Genomic DNA, 17,268 nt, shown 5'->3' with positions numbered 1-17,268 from the left:
CAAGATGAGATTTGGCAAGGGATGAATAGTGATTGTACAAAGAAGAAAGGAATTTGAGAAGAAAGGATAGCGTAGAGTTGAATTGGCTAACTAGAAAGATGGGAAAATGAAGCACAAGAAAGGGTAATGGCCTCAGAAAGAACTGAGGGGAAGAGAGATTGGAGGTCTCTCTGAGGAACAGAGGAATGTTAGAATTTATAAATAGGAAAATCAAACAGTTATGGGTAATGGTAAGATCCAGTATGGCTTCATGTATGGTTGAGATGGAGTAAAGGAATAGGTCATGGGATTTAAGAAGACCAAAGAATTAGGAGGTTAAGGAATCTGAGGGAGCATCAACATGGATGTTGGAGTCCCCTACTATAAGTGCAGGAGATGGGGAAGAGAAAAGAAGGAGAATGATGTGGGAGCCCATGTAAAACAGTCATCAGAGATTGGGCAGAAAGGTTCTTTTGGACTTCAGAGGAAGAGATGTTGCTCATTGATGGTGATAAAGGGAAAGTTTAGAATCAAAATGGAGGATGAAATAGCACCTCAACCCACACCCTGCCGCCCAGCACCCTTGTTTAGGGTGGGGGGCTGAAGGTCTAGCCAGTGGTGGAGAGGAGGGCCAGGAATAGAACATGGTCACGGGAAAGAGGGAGCCGGTCACAATGAGGCCTAGTAGATGGAAGGAAAATGAGAGAAAGAGGTCCAGGACAAAGGGAAGTTTGTTCACTATGGAAAAGGAATTCCAGAGGGTGCAGAAGAAGGGGGGTAGGGTTGGAGTAGGATGGTAGTATGGTGTGCTTCAGAGATTGGGGATGAGAGAATGGGAAAGGGGGAATAGTTTGCTTCTATGTGCCCAGTAGTTGATTAAAACAGAGATAGGGAGAGAAGTGGATGGTGAGAAGTTATTAGCCATTGGAGTATTAGTGAAGCTCACAGTCACAAAAGGGTTATTGTTGCTAGACAAGGGATAATGACACAGGGCCTTAGTAACTACTCTCATTTACTTGTTCTGTGAGGTAGATGTGGGGGAGAGTGGGGCACAAGAGAATCGGAACAAATTTTTTCTTCCATCTGTACCACAGCACGCCCAAGCAAATCCACAGCAGAGGACCATGGAAAGCCTAGTAGAATCAAAATTAAAGACCCTTCCTAGGCCTCAGTTTCCTCATTTCTAACCTGAATGGGTTGGACGAGATGGTCTCAAAGTACCCTACTAGAGCCAAATGTACGATGCTGTAACCTGGATCTGGAACATGGATCTGCCACTTCCTACCTGTGCGGCCTTCGCCAAGTCACTCCGCTTTTTTAGATTTCAGTTTATAGGTAAAATGGCAGGAGGAGGCAGGTTGGGGGAGGCAGGAATTAACTGGCCCGTGATCCCTTCCATCTCTTTGAGCATGCATGTGGCAAATCACTTGGCCTTCTTTGGCCTTCAGTTCCCTCATCTGTCAAATGAGGGGGTTGGAATAGATGATCACTGAGATCCCTTCCAGCTCTATCTAGATCTGTGTTCTTCCCAGCTCTGGCTCCTAGCCTAGAACTTTTCTGCTGGTGACTCTGTCATTCACTGTCAGCAGAGGCCCCCTTGAATATGCAGGGCAAGGATGAAGGTGGGAAGTGACCAAAGCAGTCACATGACATAGAACCTGGTGGGGGGAGGTGTGACAGGGCCAAAGGGCTCCTTTCATTGTCAACTCTTCACCTCATCTGCAGATTGGCTGAACTCTCTCTCCAGGGCTTGTTTGCTTTGGATGTACACTTTCACATTTCTGGGTAGAAATAAAGTGATACCAAGTGAAGGGGAAAATAACCAAGGTTATCAGCACTGGCTGGAGCAGGGGAAAAGGTCTTTTTTTTTTTTTTAAAGAAAAGTGCAAAGTCACATTTGTATTCATTAAAAACCCAGAGTAAGTACTTGGGGATTATCTCTAGACAGAGTAGAATTCCAGTCCCTGTAGCATCTCCCTAAGAAAAGATTTACTGTTTTATTTACCTGGTAGCAGTGCTGGACAATTAAAAAAAAAAACAACACTGAACTTGGAGTCAGAAGACCTGGATCTGAAACCTCACCTCCGCTACTTTACTACCCGTACATCATTAGGCAAATCACTTCCCATCTCTGAGCTTCTGTTTTCCCCTCTGAAAAAATGAAGGGATTGCTCTAGATGGCCTCTAAAGTCCCTTCCTGCTCTCAATTCAATCAGAGGCCATACATGAACGAGAATGCCCTCCACCCCATATCAGCCTCCACTTGAAGACCTCCAGTGAAGAAGAGCCCATTTCCTCCTGAAGTGGCCCATGTCACTTTGGGAGAGCTGTAAACCTAAATCTCCTTTTCTGCACCTCTCACCCAATACTCCTGTTCAGTTTGCCGTCTGGAGCCAAGAAGAACTGGTCTTATCCCTCTTCCACAAATACTTGAAGACAGTTCTTGTGTTCATCTCTCAGTTTCCCTATCTGTAAAATGAGGACATTGGGTTAGGTGACCTCTAAAGTCTCTTCTGGGTACAAATCTATAAACTCATGCTGTCCCCACTGAGTTCCAAATTCCTCCAGACTAAATATTCCAAATTCCTCCCAGTGTTGTCTAAACTGCATTCAGCGTGGGTAAATATAGAAAGTCTTATACTTCAATTAAAAAAAAAACTTCACTAGGACCAGAATCACAGAATATGAGAGTTGAAAGGGAATCTCAACAGCTATCTTGTCCACCCCATATGCAAAGGAATCCCCACTTCTCCCACTGGTGACTTCTTTCCAGAACCTGTATTTTGAAGAGAGCCCCAGGACAACCATCCCTCCTTCTCCAGATATAACCAATGTGCCCATCTGATACCTTCTACCCTCAACTTCCCCTATGCTTTTCAGCTCCCCCTTTATGTGTTATGTTCTTTCATTAGAATGGAAGCTCCTTGAGGGCAGGCGTTGTCTTGCTTTTTGTTTATCTCTGTACAGTTAGATGCTTGTTGACTGAATAACCGACTCCTTTTCCAGATGCCAGCTGTAATATTAAAAATGGCGGCTGTAAGCAATTCTGTAGGATGAATGATTTGAACAAAGTGGTGTGTTCCTGTACTACGGGATACCAACTGGCAGAAGACCAGAAGTCCTGTGAACCAGCAGGTCCAAATTGAAACAGATTTTCTAAAGTCTGACAGATAAGTTCACCAAACCTATATTTAGTCCTTCAACATTCTATATCATCTGAAAAATGTTCCCCTTCTAATCCATACCAAATCAATTCACCAGTAGCATTTATTGAGCTCCAACTAGAATTTATTAGGCATCTACTATGTAGCAGTCACTGTACTAGGCCACAAAAATACAAAGAGAAACCCCAAAAGAGTCCCTGACCTCAGGGAACTTACATTTTCCTGGGGGATACAATGTGTAAACAGATAAGTATGATCAAGATTTCTTGAGGTGGGAGACTTCTACCAAATGGAGGAGGGAGGCTCGATAAAGGTTTTCTGCACGTAAAAAACCTGAGTTTTACCTTGAAGAAAACCAGGGATCCTAAGAAGTGGAGAGGGGAGACTACCCAGCCATGAGGGCTAGATTACACAAAGGGCCAGAAGCCTGAGATGGAAGGGGGACTTCTGTGAATAGCAGCCACCAGGACAGCAGAATTAGAATGGGGAGTGCAGAACTCCCTCCTCTCAGCTTCACTTTTTGTGTCTAACAATGCTTGACTGGGCAGAGGTTCTTACGTTGGAGTTTGTGAACTTGGATTTACATAGATATAGATATGATTGGTATTCTTTGTAATACTATGTTTTATTTTATACATTTAAAACCTTATTCTGAGAAAGGGCCATGGGCTTCTTCAGGCCACCAAAAAGAGGAAGAACCCCTGGACTACAAGATCTCTAATGGCCTCTCCCCAATTCCACAATTCAATCCAAAAAACATTTATTAAGTGCCTACTGGATGCCAGGCACTATGCTGGCCACTGGGAATACCAAAGTAAAACAAAAGGCAAACCATACCCCTCAGTCTCGAATACTTTCACTCTACTAGTGTGGGAATTCTCAATCATCTTAAACTTCTTTCCTTCTTTCCCTCCCTCCCTTTTTTCCTTCTTTCTTTCTTCCTTCCTTCTTTCTTTCTTCCTTCCTTCCTTTCTCTCTTTCTTTTCTTGGAGATGAATTCTTCATCTCTGTCCCTTCTCCAGAGTCTGAGTTCTTTCAAGCCTAGCAATGTTTTCTTGGGCTGTCAGGACATAGGGCAACACCAGTTGGCATGGCTGGTTTAAATATTTGTGAGTCAGTAAATCAAATTCAATCAGTGGTAACAGCAAATATCCCAAGAGGGCCAGAAACTCAGAGACTGAGTGTTCCAAGCATGATTCTGTTAGCCCCTGATTGGGAGGCTCTGCAGAGATCATTTAAAATCCCTGGGTCTCAAGCTGTGTTCCAACAAGCTTGGCAAGTTCTAAATCCCTCTTGTAGCTGTACCCTTTGGTCAAGCTGATCAATGTCATATATCTGGGCAGCAGGGAATCAATTCTCTGGGCCAACATTTCTAGGCTACTGCTTGTCATGCCACCTCAGAGAAGGATGGTGTTGATTGGGCAACTCCCGTGTTTAGAAAGGTCCGAGAGCCACGTTATCATGCACAGAAATATAGTCGCATATGCCTCTTCTTTGAAAATGAGGTTGGAAAGGGGCAGCTAGGTGGTGAAGTGGATAGAGCACCAGCCCTGAACTCAGGAGGACCTGAGTTCAGATCCGGCCTCAGACCAAACACTTGACTAGCTGTGTGACTCTGGGCAAGTCATTTAACCCCAATTGCCTAAAAAAAAAAAATGAAGTTGGAAGAATCTCAAATAGAACAAGTCAGCTCCTCATGTCAGCGATAGTGACACTTTGGCACCAGAGAGAAACAACCTTCACAACCTGGTCCCAACCTACCTTTCTAACCTTATTATACATTACTTCTCTTCCCACATTCTACAATCCATTCAAAATGGCCTTCTGGCTATTCCTTACACATGGTATCCCACCTCCATGTTTTTGTCCAGGCTGTCCCCTCACACCTGGAATGCAGTCTTTCTTCACCTCTACCTCTTAGAATCCTTAGTTTTGTTTAACACTTAGCTGAAGTGCCACCTCCTTCCTACCTGAAGCCTGTCCTGTTATCCCCAGGTTCTAATGCCTTATATATTATATATGTCTTTTTATATATGATGTTATAAATATATCTACCTATTATTTGTATAAGCTGATTTGTAGCCCCCAACACCAGCCCCACCCCCTGCCATAATCTTCTTGAAGACAGGGACTGTTTTTGTCTTTGTCTCCTCAGCACCTAGCACAGTGTCTGGTATACAGTTGGCACTTAATAAGTGCTTGGTGATCAGCTGAATGAAGCTCCCAGGAGTTGCCACTGAAAAACAGCTCCTCTGTGCCTATTTTGTATGGGAGAAGGGTGTTTTTGATGTCTCAAAGGTGGAATCTCATTAGTCTAGTATATCACATTTTGAGCTTTGCCAGCATACTCAGGCAGGCTGCCTATCTCGGCATCAAGGTGAGGCTCAGCAGAGGAAATTGAAGATGCTACCAATAACCAGGAGTGGTCTTTAAAGCACTGGTGTCTGCAAAAGCTAAGTTTTAACCCCACTGTGGCTGCTGGGGACATTTGGCCCTCAGGGAGACATTCTCTTTCCCTCTCCTCTAAAAACAGGTGCAGAGAGACACCGAGCCTGAGCTGCAGCGCTCTGAGGACTGCTGGCTATTGTTGCTTCAGCATTTCTGGATAAGCAGCCCATGACCTTGCAGTCCCTGATAGCTCTTGCAGATCTTTCTGTGTTGAATCATGGAATCATAGATCATAGAACCACACATCTAGAGCTGCAGGGGACTTCAGAGGTCTTCAAGTCCAACCTCCGCCTTTTATAGATTAGGAAACAGGTCGAGAGAGGTTAAGTGACCAACCCAGGGTCACCTAGCTAGTAAGCATTTGAGCTAGGATAGGAACCCAGATCTCTCCTGCCTCCAAACCTGCTTTGATACCGAGCAGCCTCAGCAGGGGGTATATTCAATTCAATTTGAAAAATATTAAAACACCTTACTACGTATGTGCAAGGTATAAAGGTGGTAGGGCATGGTGGATTCAGCATCGGGTATCAGGAAGACCTGGGCTCAAATCTCAACTCTGACACTTACTAGCTATGAGACCTTGGGCAAGTCACCTCACCTGGCTTGACCTTAAGCCACTCCCTCGAACTTAATTCTAGTTTAGTACAAAGGAGGATTCTAGGAGCTAGGAGCTGGGGACATGAACACAAAAAAATCCAACTGCCCGAACTCTCAAAGGACTTACAGTCTACTGGGGGAAAATAAGGCATACACAGATAAGTGAATACCAGATCTATTAAGGAAGGGGTGAGTATTAACAATTGAGTGGCCCGGGCAAGGCTTCACCAGAGGAAGCAGAATTTTGAGGTGAACCTTGAAGGCTAAAGAGCCCAAGAGGGAGCCAAAAGGAAGTCCAAGCTCCAGCCAACATCTCCTAGGCTCCCTGTGCTACCTCTCACTACATTAGCTGAGCTGGGAATCAATGGCCAGCCACAACTGTTTGGGGCTCACTGCTGCTGGTGCTGGCCAGTCATGTGGGCACAAATAATAAATTGTAAAGAAGTCATTTCAACCATCTGCGAAAATCCTCAATGAATAATAAAAATAGCAGGACAGTATACAATTTGTCCTAGGGAAGTTTCTATTTGAACTGCATTTTTTTAAAAAAGAGATAATAATAATAACAATAACTGGTATTTAGATTGTTCTTTAAAGTTTGCAATGTGCTTTGTACATATTTTCCCATTTGAGCCTCGGGACAACCCTGTGAGGTAGGTGGCATAACACCCATTTTACAGATGAAGAAACTGAGGCTAGCAGAGGTAAAGTGACTTGCTCATGGTCACTAAGCTAGTAAGGATAAGAAGCAGGATCTAAACCTGATTGTTTCCAGCTCCAAATCCTGTGCTTTTCCTGCTCCCAAAAAACAACAGGGAATAAAACTCTCTCTCATAGTCCCAATATTTCTAAATGCCATGCCCACATCAGGGCCCCGTTGATCCAGAATGCCTCCCTTTGCGGACCCTTGGCCCTGCCCTCCTGTCCCCTTTGGTAGGCTCTAAATCTCCTGCTGGCTAAAACTCAGGTAACCTTGGAAATAGAAAACAAGTCCCTTATAGATTAGTGGTTTAAGACTCTGCAAATCCATTGTCCGCCTGGGCAGGAACACTGCAGTGGAGAAATTCTTATGCGTCATGAGAGAGGAAAGACTGAATGAGACCTACTCCCCAACTTTTAAACAAGTTATTGTTAAGCCTGACTTGCTTTGGAAGGGGGAACAAAACAGCCTAAACAAGAAATAAGCTTAGCTGTCACTCACTGGCGTTCTACCCTTCTCCCTGGCCATTACCAACGCTTAATATTTATACAGAAGCCTTTGTAACCTAATTTCCTGTTTTGCCGAGCACGTGCTGTTACCTCACTGCAGCTGGTTGCTATAGAGACGTCGGTTACAAAATGCAGAGGTAGAAGCAAAATGGGACATTTTGCGTTCAGGCACCTGGGAAGAGACAGAAATTAATTTGGAGACCCCCAAGTCTGGCTGCAGATTTCCATTTTAGCAGTCAGTCAGTGAGATGGAGGAGGACTTCTGCATCTTTACTGAGGCTTGGGGACTGTGAGAGCCCTGAGAAAACAATGTCCAAGGCTTTTGCGTTGGGTTCTGATGGGAGGCCATGTGAGAGAGGAGAAAGAGTAGCACTAATCTGGGGGGAGTGGGAGGCTCAGACTCAGTGAAATCCCCCTAGAAAGGACCCAGACTCATAAGTTCGTCAGCTCCTGAATTTCGAGGAGGCCATCTAGTACAACCCCTTCATTTTACAGAAAAGGAAACTGAGGCACAAGAAGGTTAGTTTATTTGTCCAAGGTCTCACAAGCTCTCAGACTCCACATTAAGCATTTGCCTCATATACTTCAAAGCCCCCTCATTTTACATCTGAGGAAAGCGAGGCACAAAGGAGTAAGATTACTTTTTCCATGCTGCATGTGTACTGGGTAGCCTTGCCTCTGTCACTAAATCATCATGTGACTGAGGACAAGTCTCTTCTGCTCTCAGACCTCTAAGGTCCCTGCCAGCTCTGATGTTCTAGTTTGGACAAACTGACTAGTTAATGGTGGGACAATTAGGTGGCCCAGTTATATGCCAGTAAGTTTGATAGCTATTGGAATGGGAGGAGGAAGAAAATGTTTATCTACTGATATCATATAGAATAGAATCGTACAGAATCCTTAGGTATCATTGAATCCTACCCACTGATTTGACAGCGAAAGAAAGCGAGGCTGAGAAAGGGAAAGCCACTTGCCCATGCAAGTGCAAGACAATAATAAAGCAAGTAAAGGATATAGCCAACCATGTCTTCTAAGTCTTAATCTAGTATTCATTCCATTTGGGGGTGGGGGAAGGGAACAAACATTTATTAAGCACCTACTATGTGCCAGGAACTGAGCTGACAGCTCAGTTTACAACATTACTCATTTGATTTCTGTAAGAAAGGCCCCTGAGCATCCTAAATCACAAGTCTGGCCGTGGCATTTCCTGCTCAGGAAGCTTCATCGGCTTCCTACTGCCTCTAGGATAAAATCAGAACTCCTGTAAGTAGGGACTTCACGCAAGCCCTTCCCAGTCTGACCTCAGTTGACTTTTCTAGACTGCCTACTGTCTATTGCTCCAGCTCACAGACTTTCCATTTCTACCACACTGGCCTATGTGATGTACTCCATACATGACATCACACCTTTGCACGGGCTGTCCCTTGCTGCTAGAAGATCCTGTCTCCCGAGCTTCCATCAAGGCTGACCTCAGGCGCCACTTCCTACAAAAGGCCTGACTAGATTCTCCCTAGTGGTTAATGCCTTTGAGATTACTTTATATTAATTTCTAGGTATTTTATATTAATGAGGGGCAATCTTACGTAGCAGAGGCAGAGAAGGAGATTTGGCCTCAAAGCCAGGAAGACCTGAGTTCCAGTATCACCTCTAACATATTCTGGCTGTGTGACGCTAATCATGGCACTTAACTTCTCACTGCCCTCATCAACTCCCCAAAAGTCCATGTTATAGAGAAGGCGCTCAATGGCATTGGTAAAGGGAGTTTCCAAACCTGGGAGTTCCCTATCCCAACAAATTACAGATCCAGTCCCTCTCCCCGTACTTTGTATTTATTCCGCTGTGGACATGATGTTTTGCCCCCAATAAAACATATACTCTGAAAACAGATTTCTTTTTGTCTGTTCCTAGAACAGTACCTGACACATAGTAAGTATTTAACAAATGCTTGTTAGATTGAATCAGGGGGCAGCTAGGTGGCACAGTGGATAGAGCACCAGCCCTGAAGTCAGGAGGACCTGAGTTCAAATCCGACCTCAGACCAAACACTTGACATTTATTAGCTGTGTGACCCTAAGCAAGTCACTTAACCCCAACTGCCTAAAAATAATAATAATAATAAAAAATAAAAATTGAATCAGTATAGCAAAAAGGGCATAGGTTCAAGAGTCAGAGGACCTGGGTTCAGATCCTGCTTCTGATGGTCATTATCTGTGTGACTTCCCCCGGGCCTCCATTCCTCCACTGTAAAATGAGGCCCCTTCTTGCTCTACACCCCTGATTCAATGACGTGTTGGAGCTGCTTCCTGGCCTTCACTCAGTAACTGTGAAAATGCACATTTGGCTCACCTGACCTCTGGTTAAGGAGCTATTATCAGTTTCCTTTGCTGGGCCACTGGCCTCTCTGCTTAGGAGGTGCAGAAGCTGAGACACTGACTCACTTGGGGAGCAAAGTTATAATGACATAGTCTTGAAGCCATAGGACACTGTCCTTCCTTGCCTCAGCAAGGGGACTATTGGAAACAGCTGTTCAACTGTCCAGGCTCTGAGAACCTTCAAGGTGTTTTGTAAAGACATTTAAACCAACTGTTTGACTGGACTTCCCATTCAGTTAGGTAGTGCTGTGGATAGAGCCTCAGGCCTGGAGTCAGGAAGATCCACATTCAAGTGAACTCAGATACTTAGTAGCTATGTGACCTTGGGCAAGTCATTTAACCTCTGTTCACCTTAATCTCCTCGTGTGTGAAATGGGGATAATAAGAGCATCTACCTCCCAGGGTTTTTGTGAGAATAAAAGGATGTGATATTCATACGTCATTTGGCCAATTTTCTAACACTATATAACCGCTAGCTAAAATGAAAAGTCCACCCATTGGCCCATATCTGCTGATGAGGCTGCCCTGTGCCTGGAGGGACTTTCTCACTGTTTGCTTTCTGTTTTCCAAAGAGAAACATCACAAGAGTGACACTGTCTTCCTCTTCTAGTACCATATCCATGTGGAAGAGTTTCAGTTCCTCTCATTGTTAAGAAAACCACCCGTGCTGAAACCGTTTTCTCCGATATGGACAGTGCAAACTCCACTGAAGAGGAACAGATTGCAGATGAAGTCACACAAATCATTCCCCTCCATAAAGAAGTGACTCGTGTCGTTGGTGGAGAAGATGCCAGGAAGGGGCAGATCCCTTGGCAGGTACTGTACACAGAGTGTATGTGGCCCAACCCAAGAGGCCCTAGTGGACACAGGACCAGTCTTACAAAGAGAAGGTAGTTTGAGGGATGTTAGTGAAGGATTCCTTGTTTCAAAACATCCTCCCCCCCAGTGTACAGGATTCCATCATTAGAGATTCATTCTTTTCGGTGCTGATGGCTTTCAGGAGGTGGGTAACATGCTTATTATATATCCTCTGGAGAGCAGAGAGCTGAAGTCTTTCAAAGTTGTTTTTCTTTATGGTGTTGTCCCTGGATGATTTGTTCTTCTACTCAGTTCAGGATTCTCTGAATTTATTTATTTTTTGTCATTGCTTACGGTGCACTGATATTCGATCACATTCAAACACCTCAATTTGTTCAGCCATTCCCCAATTTCTAAGAGGCAATCTAGAGCACCTCCCTAAGGTTCTAATTCTTTTCCTCTTTTTTTTTCCTCCTTTTAATCCTCCCTTCAGGATCAGGAAATATATTTTGCTTGTGACTTCCATGGTATCATTCTCCCTCTTAGCCTATGTAAGCCTATGTCTTTTGTTTTTCAGAATATTCCATTCCAAGATCTCAGTTTGCTTGTTTTTGTCAGAAGCTACCAGGCCTCATGTGATCCTGACTCTAGGGCTTTGCGGCTTAAACTGCTTCTTTCAGGACGTTCGCAGTATTTTTAATTTGATGTTAGAGCTCTGGATTTTGCCTATGATGTTCCTGGGGCTGTTATTTTTAGGGTTCTCTTTAGGAGATGATTGGTAGATTCTTGGTTTAGGAAGGACATTGAAAAGCTAGAGTGTTCAGAAGAGGGCAACTAGGTAGATAAAGGACCTTGAGTTCATAAAATATGAGAATAAGTCAAAGGAACTAGGTATGCTTAGCCTGAAGAAAAGAAGGCTGAGGCCAGGGGGTGGTGGCATCAAGGAGGTTTTTGAAAGGGTGACAAGTAGACACTTGTTCTGCTTGGCCTGAGGGGAGAACCATGAGCAATGGGCAGAAATTGGCAAAGAGGCCAAATCGGGGCTATCAAGAAAAACTTCCTAATGATTAGGACTGTTCAAGAGTGAGATGTTATACAGGGGTTCCTTCATGAATGGGTTGGCCTACATAGCTGATGAGGTCCCTTTTAGCTATCAAGTGCTTTGATTTCTGGGATCTCCATTTGACAAAGGAGGAAAGTGAGGCTCAGCTTGGGGAAATAATTTGGCCCAGATTTCACATAAAGAGGCCTATTCACTGAATGGGCATTACCTCACTCAAAAGGGCCAGGGTCTCCCATTGTATCCTGGGGCACCTCTGGCCATCCTAATGATTATCTGGCCACTGGACCCAGATGGCTCTGGAGGACAGAGTGAGGCTGGTGGCCGTGCACAGCCCTCCCTCACTCAAATCAAAGTCAATTGCAAATCATGTCATCATCTCCCTAATGTCATGGTCCTCTTTGAAAATGAAGGCCAAACACAACAACTTGTTGTACATGGAGTATGATGGGTGTCTGTGTTGCTATTTGCTTTTTCTCTCTCCTTTTCTGTGGCTTCAGTGGTTATCCATGAAAAGGTGGCCTTTTCTTTTGGATTCTTATATTCATCTTACCATGCAGCCTTCCATCTGGACAAAATAATCCTTAGCAAGTGGGGATATGATTGCTACCATGACCTCCTTTGACCATGGTGGGTGCTTGCATTCCCCAGTAGACCTTTCATTGATCCAGTGATTCATCCATTCATCAAACATCTGTTCTATATCCCCTGTGTGTAAAGACCCAGGTATTCTCAATGTTGAGGTAGAAGTACATGAAAGCATCTTCAAGAAGGTAGAGGAAGCTAAGCATGCCTCTGTAAGCAAAGGAAAAGAGGAAAAGTGGGAAAGATTTCTACTGTTTATAGCAAGCAGCAAGAGTCATTGTCCATTTGGACCCTCCTCTGAGAGGCCAACGGCAGATCCACAAAGCTTCAAGTTTTTCCAGTGGTTGGGGTCCCATTCCTAACTGCCTTCAAGTGCCATTAGACTCTGGTTTGCTCTCTTCTCTACAACCAAGAAAATCTTATCGTCTCTTAGCCTCTGCTCATGCCATTCTTCCAAACTAAGTCAGAGAACAAAGGTTTAGAGCAGGAATGGACATTAGAGGTCACTGAGTCCAACCTCCTCATTTTGTAAATGATGAAACTGAGACCCAGAGAAGTTAAGGGACTTGCCCAGGGTCACACAGCTAATAAGCATCTGAGGATGGATTGGAGTTTAGGTCTTCCTTTTTTCTACCGACTGCACCTATTAGTAACTTGTAGTAACTCATTCATTGGATACGGAGGTTGACAGAGAGGGAAGAGTAGAGAATATACCCTTTCCTATGGTAACAGCTGTTGGGTGGTCCTCAAAGAAAGTCTTTCCAAAGGTGCTACAGTAGGGCACATCTTTCTACTGACATTACTTTGTATATACTTGGCTGTTATTTCAGTCAGTCAGCATTTATCAAGCACCTACTGTGTGCCAGGCACTGTGATAAGCACTGGGGATATAAAGAAAAGCAAAATACAGTCCTTGCCCTTAAGGACTTCACAGTCTAATTCCTTGTGTGCGTGTTGTTTCCCCCAGTTTTGGTTTTGTATCCCTAGTGTATAGTACAGAGCCTGGCACATAGTAGGAACTCAATAGAAGCTTACTGGATTTCATTACTTTCTTTGTCACCAGAATAAAAGCCAAGGAGGAAGGGAGGAAGGAGAGAAAGGAAAAGAAGGAAAGGAAGGAAAGGAAAAGAAGGAAGGAAGGAAGGAGGGAAGGGGGGAAAAGGAAGCCAACCAGACCCAGTGCAAGATTATTAAGCTTCAGTTTGAAAATATTACATTGTCGTATAGGCCAAGCAACACAGGAAATGTTTGCTGGCTCACAAGGAATAAAACCCAGTGTTTCTGAGCCCCCAAGGAGATGATCCCAGGGTGACTCAGACCCTGCTGGAGCTACCTTTTCATGCTTTTCCACCAAAGCATGGCTTTCTCACATCTTGAAAAAGCAATGGATCACTTGGCTAAGAACCTATCCTTCCCACAAGGGGCAGACAGCCTCCTTTCAGAAGGCTCACTCCTTGCCTTGGCAGCTAGCACAGCCCAGAGGGCAGCTTTGAGTTTACCCAGAGCAGGGTTTTCTTCTGGGCGCAGCTCTTCTTCCTCCTGGCCACCATGTTTTCCCTCATTTACAGCTTTGTTCTGGAACCCAACGGCCTTGACAAGATATTTCAATTTCACCATCACTACCACCCCACAAACATTGCACCTCACCCCCTCTCTGCTGACAGGAAGACAGGGAAGGAGATTTGGGGGTGGGAGGTGGAACTCTAACTCGCTTCTAGAGGTGCATTAGGATGTAGTACAAAGAAGGCTGGAGCCAAGAAGACCGGGGTTCGAATCCTGAATGTGACAGTATTGACTGTGACACTAGCTGTGTGGAACTAGGCAAGCCCCTGCCCCTCTTGGAGCCTCAGTTTCCTCAACTGTAAAACAGAGGTAATCATATTTGTATTGCCTATTGTACCTCTCAGGGCTCTTGCGAGAGCATGCTTGGCAAATCTGAAAACACGATTGAAAGGAATTATTATTATTCCTTCCTTCACCTCCCATCTTTTCCTTTCTTCTTCTCTCCTCATTTTCTCTCTTCTCTCTTCCTATGTCTTCCCCAAGCTTCAAGTGGGGAGTGTTGGGAAGAGGAGATACTCACAGTTATCTTCAGAGTACCACATGTCCCACACACTGGGTGAGTGTGTATGTGGGTAGCATGAGCTAAGAAGCTGAGAAAAAAGATAATTAGGCTCAGAGTGAGATCTCAAAGCAAAACCTGAGTAGATCCGAGTTCCTTTTCCTCTGATTGATTGGGGCTCTAAAAGGCCAGTGGGACTCAAGGCTGATCAGAACAAGAATAATGATTAATAATAATAATAATAATAATAATAATAATAATAATAATAAATTATATGTATGTGTAGGTGTGGGGGGGAGGTGGAGAGAGACCAAAAGAAAAAAGATAGAGAAACAGAGACAGAGAAAAAGAAACAGACGGAGACAGAGAAAAAGAGAGATAAAGAGACACAAGCACAGAGAGAAATGGAGAGGGGAAAAAAAGGAAGACCAAAAAGAAGGCCAAGAGAGGAAGAGAAAGGAGGAAGAAAAAAAAGAAAGACAGAAAGAGAAGGAGAAAGAGAAGAGAGTACGTAGAGAATAAGCAGAAAGACCAGAGAAAGTGTCAGAAGCTGAGCCAGAAACCTACTGGTTGTCATTGGGATGGCACCCACCCAGAGCTGAACACAGTCCTTCCAACGAGCTCCAAAAACATGAGAGTACAGTGGGACTATCACCACCCTCAATCTGGAAACTGCTCCCCTTGCAATGCAGCCTAATATTTCATTAGCATTTTTGGCAGCCACATCATAATGTTGGCTCACACAGAGCCTACAGTCTGCTAACACCCCTAAATCTTTCTTCCTAGGAAAGGCTTCTAGTAAGTTGGGCCATTCTGACCCTAGGTTTGTCCTGTTGATTTTCTTTCTTTCTTTCTTTCTTTTAAATCTAAGTGCTAGGCTTTACATTGATCTCAATTGGTTTCATCTTGGGACTTTGACCCTTCAGGCCGATCTGTCCAAATCCCCTGGAGGCTTGACTCTGTCATTCAATGTAGTGGGGAGCCCTCCCTACTCTGTGCCATCTGCAAATATAATAATGGTACCTTCAGCATCTTCATCTAAGGGGCTGATATTTAGTGCCTACTGGTGGGGCACTGCGCTTCCTGGATTTCCCATTTGTTAGGACTTGTCCCATTGCCAGCAAAGTTATTTTGCACCCACCTGTATGAATTTTGTACTGACTTATTTCTGTAATGAATGTTGCCCTAGGAAGCTCCCAGAGGACAGGGATTGTTCCATCTTTGCTTTTGAATCCCCAGAATTTAGGACAGGGCATGGTACGCAGCAGGTGTTTTCTGAGTGCTTGTTCATAGGGTAGCATTGAGCCAGTAAGGAGAACAGTAAGGACTTGAATGTGGGCAGCCAGATGAATGCCAATGCTGCCAGAGTGAAGTCTGAAGGTGGAACAGGACAGGGAGAGAAAGCACTGAGGTCAATTTGAAGCATGCTAAAGATGAGGCATTCATGAGATATCCAAACATCCCAGACCAGAGCTGGAAGGAGCCTTGGAGGCCATTGAATCCAACCCATACCGAATAGGTATGGCCAATCTCTAATCAAGGACTATGGTGCCTTAGCTTAAAGACCTCCAGTGAGGGCCAACCCATCACCTTTCGAGGCAGTCCTTTTCAGGTTTGGATGCCTCTACTTGTCAAGAAGGGTTCCCTGCCATCAAACTGAAATCTGTTCCCTGCAACTCCCATCCACTGTTCTAGTTCTAGCACAATAAACCTAATCCCTCCTCCATTAGATAGTCCTCCAGATACTTGAAGGCAGGAATCATGTTCCCATGAGTCTTTTCTTCTCCAGTCTAAATATCCTCAGTGCCTTCCACCAACCTGGTTGTCCTCCTCTGGATGCACTACAACTTCCTAAAATATGGCAATCAGAATACAGATGTTGTCTGAATAGGACAGAGTACTATTCCGTGGTCTATTTATCCATCACCTCCCAGACTGGGACTTGGGAGGTGACAGACAATGTGGCCTAAGGTCATATTAGTATTTTTGTCTGCCACATAAAGATTAATAATAACAATAATAATAATAATCATAGCTAGCATGTATATAGTGCTTTAAGATTTTCAGAGCATTTACATGTTATCTTATTTGATCTTTACAACAATAAATACTACACCATTGACTCATAATGAGATTGCAGTCCACTAAAATCTCTAAATCAGGAGTGGGGAACCTGTGGCCTGGAAGCCACATGTGGCCCTCTAGGTCCTCAAGTGCGGCCCTTTGACTGAATCCCAACTTCACAGAACAAATCCCCTTCATAAGAGGATTTGTTCTGTAAAACTTGGACTCAGTCAAAAGGCCGCACCCAAGGACCTGGAAGGCTCATGTGGCCGCCAGGCCGCAGACTCCCCATGCCTGCTCTAAATATTTTTCAGACCAAAGGCTGTCTAATCATGACTCCCCGTACCCTGTACCTGTGGAGTTGATTTTTTCTTTCCACATCCTGGGATGTAATTTATCTAGGTCAGGTGACTTGACTTCACCAAGGGCAGCTCTAGTGCTCCCTTTATAACGGATATCTGCTCCCTCTTAGCCATTTTGGTTCTGTCTTTTTTAGTACAAATGCCATTCTTGGCAGAGAAAACCTAAGTAGAAGAGGAATTAAGCAGCTCTACTTACTGAGACTCCATCGGGTCTTATTTTCCTCTCATTCACCCTGGGCAGTGGCCCCCTCTTTTCCCTAATGAGGCATCAAATGTTACTGGAAAAGCACTGAATTTGGAGTTGGGAGACCTGGGTTCAAATTCTGACTCTGTGATTTACTGCCAATGTGACTTTGGTCAAATCATTTCCCCCTCTGGGCCTCAGTTTCCTCATCTGTAAAATGGTGGTCTCAAAATTTCCTTCCAGGGACTAGATGTGGGATTCTTTTTGTTTCCCTCATATAGCTTAAAATTCCTTGTCTATTGTTCTCAGCTTTCCTCTCCAGCTTCATCTTCTACCCAGCCTGAGCACTCCTGCTAGGATTCTTACAGGATCATGACATGCATC

The 17,268-nt window shown here is 44.3% G+C and overlaps 1 protein-coding gene across 1 annotated transcript in view; it reads left to right on the top strand.

Annotated features, from left to right (window-relative positions):
• F9 (coagulation factor IX) overlaps positions 1 to 17,268 on the top strand; it is a 48,438-nt gene that overhangs the window by 20,234 nt on the left and 10,936 nt on the right. The window contains exons 5-6 of the mRNA XM_020971779.2: positions 2,986 to 3,114; positions 10,380 to 10,585. Coding sequence (XP_020827438.1) covers positions 2,986 to 3,114; positions 10,380 to 10,585 — 335 coding nt within the window. The remainder of the gene's footprint in view (positions 1 to 2,985; positions 3,115 to 10,379; positions 10,586 to 17,268) is intronic.

The sequence above is a fragment of the Phascolarctos cinereus genome, unplaced genomic scaffold (genome assembly GCF_003287225.1).
Source record: "Phascolarctos cinereus isolate Bilbo 61053 unplaced genomic scaffold, phaCin_HiC Scaffold_8;HRSCAF=390, whole genome shotgun sequence".
Lineage (NCBI taxonomy): Eukaryota > Metazoa > Chordata > Mammalia > Diprotodontia > Phascolarctidae > Phascolarctos > Phascolarctos cinereus.
Note: the sequence above shows the minus strand (reverse complement) of the source record. Positions and strands in the feature narration are given on the sequence as shown.